General features: G+C 39.2%; 1 protein-coding gene across 2 annotated transcripts in view; it reads right to left on the reverse strand.

The window, feature by feature from the left end:
• TMEFF2 (transmembrane protein with EGF like and two follistatin like domains 2) overlaps window positions 1-13,396 on the reverse strand; it is a 284,403-nt gene extending 271,007 nt beyond the window's left edge. For both annotated transcript variants that reach the window (XM_027965049.3, XM_060410149.1), the window contains exons 1-3: window positions 12,814-13,396; window positions 10,412-10,521; window positions 2,604-2,733 (exon numbers count right to left, since the gene is read on the reverse strand). In XM_027965049.3, coding sequence (XP_027820850.1) covers window positions 2,604-2,733; window positions 10,412-10,521; window positions 12,814-12,985 — 412 coding nt within the window. In that variant the 5' untranslated portion in view covers window positions 12,986-13,396. The remainder of the gene's footprint in view (window positions 1-2,603; window positions 2,734-10,411; window positions 10,522-12,813) is intronic.
• Window positions 13,397-15,677: the final 2,281 nt, after the last annotated feature.

Here is a 15,677-nt window from a genome sequence, read left to right on the forward strand (position 1 = left end):
TCTGAGCATATTCTGGGAGATAGTGAAGGACAGGGAAGCCTGGAACGCTACAGTCCATGGGGTCACAAGGAATCAGACAGGACTCAGCAAGTGACTAATAACAAGTCAAGGCATCATTATAAAATCCTGATGGGAAGCTTTAATGGTTCTTTGCTTGCTATAAAATGATTCATCTTGGCAAATCAGAGACAAGTAGACTACTAAAGCCTTATTAGTGAAAGAGAAACCTAAGAAAAGAAGCCATGTTATTGAACCTGAATCTAGACTCTTAGTCAAAACATTTCTTATAAGGCAAAAAAGAGAAACTGACAGTGAGGCTATTGAGCAGACTGCTCAATAGGAAAACATTTTCCAGATAAAAAATGAGTTGTAAATTCAATGTAATGTAATAAATATAAAGTTATTTTAATATGTTTTATGTTTATATTTTTATATTTTAGTATCAATATAAATCTACTACTGCCTTTTATTCTTAGAAACCACAACTTGCCATCTCCATTCAATGTCAAACAGCATTAAAAACTGCAAAATCTATGAAGAAAATAAGAATCTCTTTTAGATCAAAAGTCAGAACTCCAGTTTATTTAGTCAGACCTGGTTAATCAAAATTACTTTGGTCCCTCCATAATTATTCAGATCAAAACTCTTAGATTTACACGTCAATGGAAGATGCATTCGGCAAGACCGATTTACTAATTAAATCCTGTAGCAATTTAAGTCTGTGAATAAGCTAGGGATGGGTTACTCAATTGTGATTCAATGTTCTACTTGGTTAAGTATTTTCATAGTATAACCAATAAATTACAGACTAGAACTGAATAACTGAATGAATCAAAAGAACGTGATTGCATGTGCTGACAAAAACTTGGAGGTTGGCAAGTAAGCAACAGAGATTTTGCTACCCAACATTGTTAACCAAACCATAACTCCATGACTGCTTATTATGACTGTCCACTGATCTTCACTGCCTATTGTCAGAGACAGACAAATATCCTATGTGATTTTGACTGAGTAAATCTGTTCCTTAGTACTCTAGTATTTGCCTACATATTCCTGGTTCTGAGACTAAGAGGTTCCTTTTTTTCCTATTCCATTTATCATTTTTCAGTAGCTATGATGGATTGATTTTTTATAGTTTGCTCCTTGTCTTTCTATTTTCCCCATGCTTACTATAGTACTGAGTAGCATGGTGGCCCTCCTCTTTTCCTACTGAGAAAGATGGTCCAAGTGGCAATGATCTATTAGCTCCAGCAAACAAGAAAATGGTGCACCAATTCAACCTGCCTCTCAATCACCCTCGCAGGAAGGACATCCACATTGTCAAAGAATCAAATAGGAGAAAAAACTACTTAAAAACTAGAAGCAAAGAGTCTATGTCATTGTTCACAATACTTTTCTTTTCTGCTAATTTTTAGAAACTTTGGTAGTTACCAGTGCAAACTGGAACAGTATTATCAACTACTAACAATCAATAGGCCTAAGATAATCTTTTTTAAAGAATATGAGACAGTTTCTTTGCTCATTTACCACTCTGCTCCAGCCACCATACACATGATCTTTAATATAATTCCATAGTGTTATCTAAGAGGGACTTTTCAATAAAATAGACCTTTCTTGACATTATTCTATATTTCCTTTTTTGAAGAAAAAAGGATATATCATTTTAATGATAATAATAATATATAATTATTATTTTTCTTAAATATGCTTGTATCGTCAGATTCCTCTGAAATTATGACTCACAGAAAGATGCTTACTTGCCATTAGGAATAAATTTCAAAGTATACTAAAGTTTCTTTAATATATGTGATTTTAATGTCAAGCCTAACCTGAAAATGCAGCTTCATTTTATAGCACTGGTTTATCAAGTTGGGCTTTATTCTTCTTGTTTTTTCTCTCTTCCTGTGATACTATTCAGCTCTAATAACCATAGTACACAGAAGGAAAACCTGAAAAACTAAAGAACACAAGAAGGTGCTCTTCGTCCTTACTTTCTTTGGAGCATTCTTGGTACAGTATAACTAAAAAGTTGTGTGGGATCCCAGCCTCACTTGTGGTTGTAAAAAGGACAGATGTCTTTAGAAGTCGTGTTCATCCCCAATATATTCTTCAATGTAATCTGCTCAGTGTTAAGAACAGCATTTGGTAGAGCTGGTAAGATTAGGCACATCTTAACCTTCAAATCCAAATCTGCAAACTGCCTGTCCTCCAGCAAACAATCCTATTGTTATAAACAATCAAACAAACAAAATTTATTCCTGCATAGATTACTTTCTATATATTTGGCAACTGAGCAGTCAATCTAGATTTCTAATTGTTATTCAATGTCTGTACTTCATTAAATAGTATCTGTATTAAAATCTACCAACATCCTTATGGTAGATTTATCTTTCTTCCAGAAATAACTTGAAATGTAAAGAGACATAGAATAGGAATAATGCTTGCTTGATACAAAAATATAAGAGGCTTGTCTAGCCAATATATAGTCTGAATTATTTATCTGGATAATAATAAACAGGACATAACAGGAAAAGCAAGACATGGTTTTTGGATTCAGAATCCATTCCAAAGGTTTTCAGGAGTCATCAGGATCACATACATACCTGTGGCACAGGATCCTTCAGACACCACCAGTATCTCACTCTGCTGTTTGCACGCAGCCTGCCGCAGATAACACTCATTCTGATAGCTCTCCCCATTGGAACCACACACAGGCACATAGTCACTGTTGCACTGGGGAGGACACAGATGTAAGCCTGTGGTTAGTACTGGGGTTTACATGCCTCTGACATCTTGAACAGAAACCATCATTTACAAAAGAAAGCACTTGTCTTCATTTTCAGTGATCCCCATTGTATCCAGCAAGTCTTTGACCTTGTAAGAATATCATTCAAAGATATACAAAAGCAATGTCCAATAAGCCAACTGGTCATCTTATTCAGATTCTAAATCAGGAAAATCTAAGAAAGTGATAGGACAAGAAATAATAAAAAGATATAACAACAAAAGCATCAATATTATTTACTTTTTTTCTGATATATGGCCCATCTGGCTTGGTAGAAAAAATGAGAACATGTTATGACATTCTAGCTATTCAAAAATAGTGTCTATCTGTTTTTGGAGCAGAACTATATAGCTGAAATGCCAAAGAAATCAGTTACTCTTTCGTATGTTGTTCCTCCGTTGAATTTGAATCTTTACAAATTCTTAAATATTTGGATAAGACATCTGAATTTCTAATTAAAGTTTCATATATCTTTATATCATTGGATATTGACAGAGATACAGTGTAGAAAGAAACAACAGACTATGTAATACAGAAAAAAAGTCAACTACTGAACCATATGTTAACTTGATTGACTATTCAAAAGTATGAGTATTAATGTATATTTCATAAAACAAAAAGTTCATTTTAAAACAAGTTCCTTCCAAAAATGTATACATTTTATAATGGAAATCAGGCAACCTACAGGGTATACTCATTATATCATAATCACACTGTAAGGCCTTAGAGATACTTGGCTATGTTCTATACCTGCTAATTATACCAGTGATACGATTATCTCATGATTACTACTACTGATGGGCTACATTGTTTAATTATAACAAATGTAATGATCAAGACAATTATTTATAAATACTCACCCACGCCAGAAATTAAGTACAGTAAGGCAAATCATGCATATACACACATATGAAAATGCTTTTCTGTTTCTACTTAAAATACTTGGATTTCTGATCTGCTAATTCATAACATATAAAGTAAACCAATGATTTAGCAAAATGGCTAGGGTTTTAATCTTTATAATAATATTTCTAAAACTCTCTCGAAAGTTAAATTCAGCTCAAGGATTTTTACACAAAAGAGCAAATTTTAAACACAGTTATAATCTGATGATAAACCTAAGGTTCATTTTCTCATTCTATTTTGTTAATATATCTGTACTTCCTTTCCCAATCAACCATTTAGCTCTTACCCTTTGCCTTTATGTAATAATAAATTCGAATCATTTTTTAAATGATATAACACAATGTTCTCTGAAATGAAAATTTTTTGTCTGACTTTGCATCTGTTATTGAAAAACTTAAATATAATTTTTCACTAATAGTTACGTAGTATTCTCCCAATAGTAAATTCAAATTGTATGACACTCGTAATCACCATAACTGCTAAAAAGGTAATTTAGACACCAAATTATATCTATTTAGAAATTATTTATATATGATTAGGTTGAAATATTTTAAATGTGACATATTTTTTAAATCTTTATTTCTAGTTTCTGGTCTAGTTATTCTGGAAGTTTCTATCCCTTTCCATAGTTACATTATATGGCTCATGGACTCAGGCTATCTACATTATTATATTTGAAAACATTTTGATAGGAAACTTTTCACTCATGAGGATCTTTAATTCAATAGGCAACTCACTTTCCAAATATACATATACCTGAAAATTGACCCACCATAAAACTGAACACTTTTATCACTACTGGAAAAAAAGGCAATTAAAAAATGTCAGTAAAGAGTTAAGTTTTCCAATAAACAGTACTGAAGAGACATCAAATACATGTGCGTGGTGCTGATGTCAGAACTGTGGCCAGGAAGGCAGGTGGATGGACCAGTGTTTGATAAATGGGCTGTGTTCAGGATCGGGACAATGTAGGGAGGACCTACGAGGACCCACTAAGACTACTGAGAACATGCAAGACAGACCAGAAAAAGTGAACAGCTGGTAACATAGTCAGTAGACTTGCTGACCCTTTCAGTAGGCAGATGAGAATCATAATTACTGCAAATGGCTGGGCTAGTTAGCTCCTCATGCCTGTGTCCTAGCATTTTTGTTCTGGGTTACCTTTTCATCTTCATCTCCAACCCTGGTTACAATATTTTGTGTATAGATGATCTGGATTCACATTTTCTTCTTTGTAATCCCTAGAATTTCTCTATTTATCCTTTTTATCTACTTCTGTAGATTATTCAGATATTGTCAGTAGATGGGGAGTGAGGGGTAGGAAGTATTTATTATCTCTGTCAAGTGCTAGTACACAATGCTGATATGCATCTTAAAATACGAAATAAACTGATAAAGTGCTCATATGCCACTTCTGAGGGATGGAGTAAGCCAAATGTGAACAGTGCTAAAAACAGAGCTGCCAAGTTCCATGCACAAGCCAAAAGGGAGATTTGTATGGAGTTGAAAAGAGCTTAACTGTAGATTATCAGCACGCTGTTTTTGGCCCTTAGTACCATGACTTGCACTCATTAAAATGAATAACACACGGAGGAAGTATACTCTAAATCACTAAGGCTTAGAAGTGGAAGTCTCGTCCCATATTCTCCCATTTCTGAGTGTAGGACCTTGTGTATATCACTCAGCAATAAAATATTTAACAAGTTTATAGCTCGGTTCCCCCATTTGAAATGGTTAACTGGGGCATTTGGGAGGATTAACTGAGTCATGTTTCAAAATGCTTTGGAATATTCATTTATAAAAAGAAATGTAAATTATTTGTCTTTCACGACATATACTTTAACTAGCAGAGTTACCATCTAACATGGACACCAAGGCATGCATGTCTAAAATTGGAAAAATAAAGGAAAACAGGCTAACCCTAAGTATAAAAATGAGCTTACTACTACATTAAAATATGCCTAATTTTGAAAATATTTTTTTAGTGGTAACCATGAATATTTCTCAGTTTCAGAGGAAGGGACAGATTCAGATGTTAGGTGACTTTCTAAAGGCCACATTGTTGGCTGGTAGGAGAGAAAAACAAGACTCAAGCCCAGATGGTTAAGCTCATAAATGTATGTGTTGTCCAAACTTCCTCTCAGGGGAAAAGTGATTCTGCTTTCCTTCAGATGTTTTAAAAATCTTAAGTTTATTTTCCAACTTTGTGTTTTTCAGTGAATGATTTTGTTCCAAAATTTCCACATTGCTTAAGAAAGCAGCAACATGTTATACAAGTGAATTCAATGACTTGATGCTCTAGAATATATGGAATTTGTTTTGCTACAAATGAAGAAAAAATTCATGTGAGAAGTTTTTCATATGATCTATTGCTTGTTTGATTAATAAGAATTTCTTTTAACTGAGATTTCAGCATTTAGGAGCTATGCATAACTTATATTTTATATATTGTCAGCACCTTCCCTAGTCTGGCATGTAGAAGGCACTCCACAGATGTTAAGTGAATTCTGTTATATTCCCACTTGTCAAAGGCTTAGGAATAATGGTTTAGGATATGGCATGTTTCTCTTCCAAAAAAGCAATAGATAAAAAAACCTGCATATGTCCCAATCCTTTGATCATTCCATAGGTAACTTTTACTTCTCTGTGACTACATTTTTTCATGTGGAATTTTTTTTACGATTTTAAACAAGTGGGCAGGCCTGTAACTATGGTAAAAGTGACTCATATGACTTCTGAGGCTAGGGCATTAAAGGATGTAGCCTCTACCTGGCTCTTTCTCACTCTCTGGATGCTTGCTTGCCCTTTAAATCCAGTCACTGTGCTAAGAGGAAGGCCAAACTAGTCCAAATAGAGAGATCTACATGGAGAAGGACCAAAGTCCCCAGTTGACAGTCCAATATACGAGTGAGTCCTGAGAGAACCAAGCCTTTGAGTTCCCTCCCCAGCTCAGCTAATGCCAAGAGGAGCAGAGGTGAGATGCTTCCATTAAGCCCTGTTCAACTGCAGATTCATGAGCGAAATAAATGTTCATCGTTTTGAGCCACTAAGTTCTGAGCAATCTGTTTTACAATTCTAGTTACTGGAACTATTGCAGATCTAGGGCATAGCTTATTAAGTGAAAACAATCAAATTAAATGATATTTGTAAAACATAAGGCTTCACCATATTTTTAAATTATAAAGTGATCATTGATCATACATATTAATTGATATGATCAGTGGTATCTATGAATAGATGCATCTGTGACTTCACTTCCTCTCTTCCTTCTTTTATCCATTCAGCCCGCCAGCCAGCCAGCCAGCTAGCCAGCCATTGGTCCATCCACTGTCTCTAAATTTTCATCCCATGGTTATTTACCAGAATGACCAGGATCCCATTTGGTATGCAGAAAGCAAGGTAAGATGCATGAGATTGCAGGCTATTTATGGAATTCATATCATCATCTAAGAATTAGTTGTACTATTTTTTATATCAAGTTGTATATAATAAATTGGTACTTTTGTTGTTCTTATTAATGTTTTTGTTTGTATATGGGCTTCCTTGATGGCTCAGCACTAAATAATATGCCTGCCAATGCCTGCCAATGCCTGCCAATGCAGGAGACAGAGGTTCTGTCCCTGGGTCAGGAAGATCCCCTGGAGAAGTAAATGGCAACCCACTCCAGGATTGTTGCCTGGAAAATCTCATGCACAGTGACTAAACAACCACAACATAATGTCCTAGAAAAAAATTAGATTTGGTGTCAAAGGACCTAGATTCTTGCTGTAGGATCACCACTTAGTTGTAAGTTATTTATATTTATAAGCCTTAATCTTCTCATCTGTAAAAGGAGGAAAAAATAATTACCTCACTCAGATATGAGAAATAAATGAGATAACATGTTTGGATGGTAGAATATGATTATTACAAATCATCTAAGAGAGGTGAAGATAAATATTTGTTCACCTTAACGTTCCAGTAGTAATTCAAACTGGAAAACATCAATTACACACACATATACCCAATACTCTTTTAAGTTGATCTCTCAACCAGAAATCAAAGTTTGCACCCCATTTTGAATAGAAGAATTTGGACTTGTATCTGAAATCAGGAGAAATAGAGTAGATGACTTAAGCTGATCTAGAACAGTATATAGGAAAATGGATTTTTCAGGACATCTGGCTTTTCATCAAACTGAGCAAAACAGAAAAAAATTCTCAAATTAATTTGAAAGTATTGGAAATACTGAGTCAAGATACTCCTAGCTTAAAATATCGAATCTATTTTTCTTTGCACAACTTGTACATTTTTCTTTGATCTTGAACTTAATTCAGCCACTCTATATTCCTGGTACGTGCAGAGTCTAAATTTTCCACTAGGGGAATGTTTATTTTCACCTGACAGACTGACAACTATTGCAAAGCACAAACTAATAGCAGCAGTAATCTAGTAGTAAGTTTAAAATGCTACAGGCATTAGGAAAAGAACATTTACATTTTAGTTTCTTATTCAAACTTGCATTCACTCCCCTAGCCCTGTCCCCTGTAATCTATCCCGCTTAACAATTATCTAAATTAATGACAAATGTAACTGGCTAACCAAATGCACAAAAAGCATAAATATCTTTGTTGACAAAGTTTTACTAAAACTCTTTGTGCAACCTGAAAACTGAATCCAATTTCTTTAAAAAGAAAATTATATATTTTCTTTTAGTAGCATGCATCCATTTTTAATTTTATGAACTTTTTTTTTTTTTTGCCTCTTGGTGAAATCTTGTTCTACTTATGGCTTTCCATTTGAGGAACATTCTTCTTGGTTCATTTTATATCGTTCATGGGTTTACATCCTATGTCTATCCTTGGGTACGAAAATAAGATATATTTCTGGGAATTACAAACTAAAAAGAAAAAAAATTGATAAAATCCTGTGGGCTTCTAATTAATAATTTATCCAACTTATTTTCACCTCAGTTAACGCTTGGGGAAAGTATGACTTGCAGGGTTCTTATGCTCCATCTCTCTCAAGTAGTTCACTGAGAGAACATAATTAAATTGTTCAGTATGGCTGGAGACCTTAGAAATTGGTATTGTATGAATGTTAAATATGCATGAATGTTTCCAATACTCTAGTATGGTTTAAAGACTATAGTACGGGCGCAGCAATGCGTACCTACTGGGTAGTAGTGCACTGTACAAGTATCAGCCGTTTATTAATTTTCTTAGAAACAAAAAAATAATGTCCAAGAAGTTTTTAGCTCATTTATAAGCCATTCAAACCATATTTAAATGTGAATTCCCTTCTCTCTATAACTAGGAGGTGACATTAATCTAAAATATTTAAATTTCATCAACAATTCTAAATATTACATATAGTTGGCCCTCCAAATCTGAGGGCCAAAGATTCAACAACATCCAGAGATTCAACCAACTTCAGAGTGAAAATATTTGAGAAAAAGATTCCAGAGAGTTCTAAACAGCAAAACTTGAATATGCCACTTACCAGCAACTAATTTGTATTTACTTTGTATTTACGATGTTTACATTGCCTATACATTATATAATAAATAATCTAGAGATGACAAAGTGTACATGAGGATGTGCATAGGTTAAATATAAATTCTACATACTTTTATATAAGGGACTTGAGCATCCTTGGATTTTGGTACTTGTGGTGGTAGATACTGAGTGACCTATGGATACTGAGTGGATAGTGAGTGACCACTGAACTATAACAAATTTTAGACTTGAATTTGAATTCTAATATTTGATTTGTTTTATATCCTTTCTGATTTTTTTTCATAATTTGCTTACAACCTTGGAAAAGTTTTCCCTACCCCCAGTATATAGTTTCCTTAATGGGAATATTTTTTGCTTGAAACTTACCTTAGATTTCATGTGTATTTTAAAAAGTAATTCAATAACACTTTAAGATATCAGTAAGCATCTATAATACTTGAATTATAAAAAATGTATTGAAAGAGAAAACTTTTAACATTCACATGGTAGAAAGCATTTGTTAGATCATGACTATAATAATGAGATTGAGCTCTATCTTTAAAAAAATACTAATAATCCAGTTTTGATAACATCACTGGGCAATCTCTCTTTTAATTTTTATGTTTTTAACATTAGGCAAAGCACATTTTCCTCAGGTTTATGAAATGACTTTTGTCTATTTGCATTCTTTTGGATTCCTAGGAATTGTAATTGAATGTGGTATCCATGAAAAGTTGACAAGTACTAATAAGTGTCATGATTTCCAATCTAGCACCGTAGTTTTGAAGTCACATTGATAAGGAGTTCATTTAAAAACTCAACTGGATTGCCAAAATAATAAAACCCAATACCATTAAAACAGAGCAATATGATCCAAAGAAGATAGCCTCAATCAACAGAACAAAAGTATAAATCCACACTTCTTCAACAACAATTTTGGCTATTATGCTGACTTATAGTATGCATGTTAGAAGGGACACAGAAACTACTTTCCTGTTGATACACCGAAAGGACAACCTGAAGCTTTCTACCTCCAGAGGCATTTATAACTATGGAACATACATTTCTCCTAAAAGCTGTGTCTTTTTGACATCAGTTGGCTCTCTTGCCAGTACTTCTGTTTGATGCCAGCTTTCCTCTTAGCTTGCATAGCTATAAACTGCCAAGTGATGGGCTGTAAAAGAAGATCTCTGCTTTGCAGTCTCATTAGTAAATCAGAAGATGCAAATATGAGATTTCTTACCTTGAACTGACAGACGCATGTCACAGTGTCTCCAATTCTTAAACATTCACCATCAAATTTACAGGTGTTAGTGTCACAGAGGAAGAGATCATTTTCTCTGTCATCATAACCTCAAATTTAAAGAGAACATGCCAGTCATTAAATATTACAGATTTGAACAACAACAACAAAAGAAATATCTTAAAGCTTTAAAAGAATTGCCCTAAATTTTAATTCCAACAACCACAGCTGTACTACAAGGTCATTCTTAACTGATAACATTAAAAAAATTCTAGTTAAGTGATTAATACTAGTTTCTCTTTCACAATTCTAGTCAGTTGTCTTTGAATATTCTTTTTTTCTTTTTTGATGATGCTATTTTATTTTAGTTTGGGTTAGTACTGGCAGTGGTAAGTGAATATTTAACATTGCTTCGTAGTTCCATTATTTTTTCTCATTAAGTAGACTATAGTTTATGACCCTCAAACTTCACATTTTAGAAAAGAGTTGGTGATGGTCTCAGAATGTCCTTTCATTATTCCTCCATTTTTAATCATTCTTTTGCTTTAAGATCTGCAACAACCCCTTATTTGGAATTTCTCCAGACAAAGAGGAAACAAAGCTCCAATAATAAAGATAAACAGGCACAGTGTTTTTTCTGATGGTCTGTCTGACTCAAACAAAGATTGATCACCTCCAAGTTAACAGGGGTAAAGGGGATACAGGTTCTTGCTAATCTGCCTGGAAAACCAGTTTCTTTTCTTTAGTTTCTGCAAATCCCTGTTAGGTATCTGGTAATAATGAATTTCTTAACTGTCATCCCCAATTTCATATTAGTTAGTTATTTCCTAAAACAGTACCATAGCTAGGGATGAAACAAACTGGTCATGTTGGGTTACAAATCTATTAACATTTCAAATAACTGATTTGGCAGGTTACTTAATATTCCTATGGTAAAGCACCTAAAAAGTGATTAGGTACCTGCAAAGTGGGACTTAGTCTTTCCAAAATAACATAGATGCACGCATGAGCCATGAGTAAGTTAAAGAAAGCATGTTTAGCTTTATGAAAATGCCAAATTTAGAAATTCCCCCAAACAGAACAAAGGCAATATATTGACCCAAATCTAACAGGGTTACAAATGTCAACTCTTCTTTAAAAAGCACAAGCCACATGATGTATAATCATTTTCTTCATGGAATTTACATCAGTCACTACCCAGCATGGCATATTCTTTTATCCTATGAGTTACAGTTGGTCATTCTCTCTTCTCCAAAGTTACATGCACTTCAGCTCGCATACATCCCTAAAAGCCACTGTATTCAGAGCTAGATTCAACTTCGGCAGAATTATATATACAGGAGATGAAAAATTACATACACACTGGCTAAAACTAGAACAGACCAGACCTAGGGGACAATATCCAGGCATGCTAATGGAGTTTAAAATGCCCCAAACACCACAATCGCGCCGGTAGTTATGGGCTGTCATGCTGAAAGGCGAAGCTACTCGAACAGTGCAGCAACTCCTATCCTCGGCTCCTATTTAATTAGGAGACTTTAGCAGAACCAAGCTTTCCAAGCTCTCGCATTCAGACTCTGAAGGGACCCAAGCAAGCAAGAAGAGCGCCTGACGCACTCCAAGGAAGCCTGCCCAGAAATGGAGGAGCCGGCGCCCACTCGGGTCGGTTCCGCCCTCCGCCCGCCTATGGGTGAGCCTGTGGGGCCTTGGTCATACCCACCCCAGCCTGGGAGACGGACGAAAGATTCTTGTCTCAACTTCCTTCGACCATTTGGGAGCTAGGAGAGGCAAGAGGGAGGCATCTCGGTGATGCAAAAAGAACGTCTTTTGCAGCCCAGTAGAGAAGGCGCTGTATATGCTAGTGGGGGAGGGGGGTAGAGGGGCTGAGAGAGAGAAACTGAATGTCTTGGAAACCCAAGCTCCTTTAGAATTTGTGTGACCCTGTCTTGAATGCCAGACAAGTGAACTCTCATGGTACTTTTGCTAGTAATCAATGTTTCCCCTGCAGTCACCGTTTGATTTATTGCTTTCTCGCTCGTTCTATCTCCTAAAGTTATTCCTCTCTGGTTTCAGCTAGACTTCTTTCTTTAATTATAGAAAAGGTTCTGATTTAGTGTTTCTTCAAGGACTGGGTCTCTTTTCAATGAATCCACAAAACCTCCTCGTTTACTATTTCTTAAAATCTCCTCAGCTCCACTTTCTGTGCACCGCCCCATCAGGACCCCCTCCCCTTTCCTTAGCGGCCTGGAACAGTTCTCTGGGTGGAGGTCGGTGGTCTCAACGGTTTGGGAGCGTTGGAGCGGAGGAGCTGGGGAGAAGCACTTGGGTAGGTTGGTCTGTGCTGGAAACAGCGCGTTTCCTCTGCGGGGCTAAGAGGTCGAGGGCTGGGGTTTCGGACTTACCAGAGCAGTTCCAGCCGGTGGGCGTTTGGCAGTCACTTAAGGAGGTAGGGAAAGCTGCGAGCTTCACCGGCCGGGCTACGATGAGCAGCATCACCGGCAGCAGCAGCAGCCAGCAAAAGCCCTCACAAAGTGTCCAGCTGCTGCACTGCCGCGGGGACTCCCACAGCACCATGACTAGTTCGCGCAACTCTGCAGCAGCAAACGGCTTCGGGAGAACACAAGATCGCGGGGGTCAGGCAGCGGGCTACTGAGCATCCCGCGGACGGCGGCAGCAAAGGCGGCGGCGGTGGCAGTGGCACCTGACGGGGAAGCAGTAGCCAAACCCGCGCATGATCTCCAGAGTTTCAGCAACATCCAGTGACCCGGCTCAGCCCCGGGAGCGAGAGGGTCGTCCACGGAAAAGCTGCGCCGGGGACGCGGGAAGCTGCTGCCATAAGCAGAGGGCTCTGGCAAGCCAGGACAGCAAGAGGAGACCGAAGTCCAGAGAGCAGACGAGAGGAGCCCAAAGAGGCTGGGTGGAGGGAGAGTCAAAGCGCCCCGCAGCCTAGCAGCCGCCTCTCGCGCTCTGCTGCCCGCATCCCTCTGGCGTTTGGGAAGCAGCAGGTCCTTAGCCCGCCCGGGATCACGTGGGAAGTGGCAGTCGGGCGTTGATTGGCTGAGCGGGATGCAGGTCCCGGGAGGGAGGGGTCGGCGAGGAGGTGCTAGGAGGAGACGACGGCGGATGCCACAGATGGGCTAGCTCACCAGGCGCTGGCCCGAGTGGGGCAAGGCGGGGATGGCTCGAGTGAGAACTGCGGGCTGCAGGGCAGGAGACTCCCTCACCTTTAAATACCACCTGCTGTTTCACTCTCTGCCCCAGGACGCCCCCTACCGAGCGCTGGGTCAGATCTAGAGCCCCTCTTCCGTGCGTGACCCCAGCTTCTAGCGCCCGCCGCGGCTGGGTGGCGTCTCTCGGAGCTGGAGCTGGCGAGGGTGGAGATGGCTGAGGAGCGGTCGCAGCAGACAGGAGAGGGGAAAGCGGGCACCGAGGAGAGGGCGTCCTGCTGGCGCCCGGCGCTACAGCGTGCAGGAGCGCGCCTCCTGGCTGTGACGGGATACAGGCTGGGAATATCGCCGCGGAGAGCCCACGGACGTTTCTCTAGGGAGTAGCAGGAAGCAGGAGAGGGTGAGAGGCGGTGGTGTGAGAACAGCTCAGGCTGGCCTGGAAGCAGCAGCCGTTCCCACAGAAGCCTGCGAACCTAAGGCTGTTCGCCAAGCTGCCTCAACCAGCCAGCCAGGCTCTCCCAGCTCGCTTTTCTCTCTCTCTACTCCCTTCCCTGGCCCCCTGAAACCCCGAGTCTACCCGAGGAGCTGGAGATTTGAAAGCCCTCTCCCCACTACACTCTTCTCCAGCCGGTAGCCTGTTTGTGTGGCTGCCTGGGAGGTGCGGGCAATGTGTTTCGGAGGTCAGGATGGGTTGGGACAAGCGGTCAGAGGGAGGAAGGAAAGGCTGCTCTCTGCATCGGCCACGGCGGACTGCCAGGAGCATCCGCGGGTTGCGGCGTCTGGGAAGAGCGGCTCCCTTCGGCGGCGCGGGTAGTCCTCGGAGCTTTACGCGGGTCTCTACCAGCTCTCCAGTGACCTGGAGGTGGCAAGGAGGTCTCATTCGGCGAGTCTCTGGTTCTGCGCCTTTCATTCTCCGGCCCCAACTAGCGCCGGCAAACGGCGTAGTGAAACCCGCAGTTCGTCTGCTGCATTCTTCACGCAGTTAGACAACACTCTTTAGCCTAATGGCATTTTAGTCTCTAGTAACAAACGGGACCCGGAGTTTCCAGGGACAAGGATGCAGAGGAGCATTTTCCTCTCGTGACCCGGGTCGTCGTTGCACAGTGATTTCAATGAGTTTTCTGTGTGATCATTCAGTGTTTCTATTCCGTGTGACTGTTCTGTGATTCAGATTTTTTTTTTCCCTATTCTCTTCCCTTACCCTCCTTTCTCTTTCCCTTCCTCCGCTCCTTCCTTTCTTCCTTCCCTTCCTTCTTCCCTGCCTTCCTCCCTTCCTCTCGCTTCTTTTGTTTTTCCTTCTCTGTCTGTCAAGAACCCTCATCTCCTTTATTTTTCTTTTGAACCTCACCTTTCTGTCTCTCCTATGTCCCCTGAATTTAGAAGAGCATTGCGTGAGAGCGCCTCGCAGGCAATTAGTGTCCATTCTCAATCACTTAAAAGAGACACCAATACACTTTGAAAACGGGGACTATCTATCCTTTGCAGTACCACCCGAAAAACAAATTGTACCCGAGCTATCCTTTTAAGTACTTTAGCCTTCAACCTCCTCCCACTTCCATGCTTTTTAACTTCTCCTTTGAGAGATGTGATCGTGCAACACCTCAGTGCCTCAAAGAAATCTTTTTTTTTTCCTTTATCCTGTGTGAAACCCATCCCTTTATCTTACATCTCCGCCTCCGCCCCGAGATCCTTCTTCCCATCCCCCCCGTCCACCTCCAAAGATTTCTGAATCTGTGTGTCTGCTCCTGGTAATTAAGCAACAGATCCCAGCATTCTAGTTGGTGGCATCGCGCTCCTTACCAAGACTCCATTAAAACAAATCAATTTGACCAGACGTTGGAGGCATCAGAAAATCGGCTTCTAGACAGCGCAGCTAAATTCTTTAAGGAAACAGAATACCCATTAGATATAACTGCCATCCAATATTGCAAAAACAAGGAATCGGAGATGTCTTTTCCCTGCACTCTTTCGGCAGAGAGGACAACAGAGATACACGCCAAATGTAGATTAAGATTGAATAACTCCCCAGTTCAAAGTGAGGACATGTCATTTTCCATAGCAAGGCTGGTGTGGTAACTAATCAGGCTTATGAAAATAAG

This window comes from Ovis aries, chromosome 2 (assembly GCF_016772045.2).
Source record: "Ovis aries strain OAR_USU_Benz2616 breed Rambouillet chromosome 2, ARS-UI_Ramb_v3.0, whole genome shotgun sequence".
NCBI lineage: Eukaryota > Metazoa > Chordata > Mammalia > Artiodactyla > Bovidae > Ovis > Ovis aries.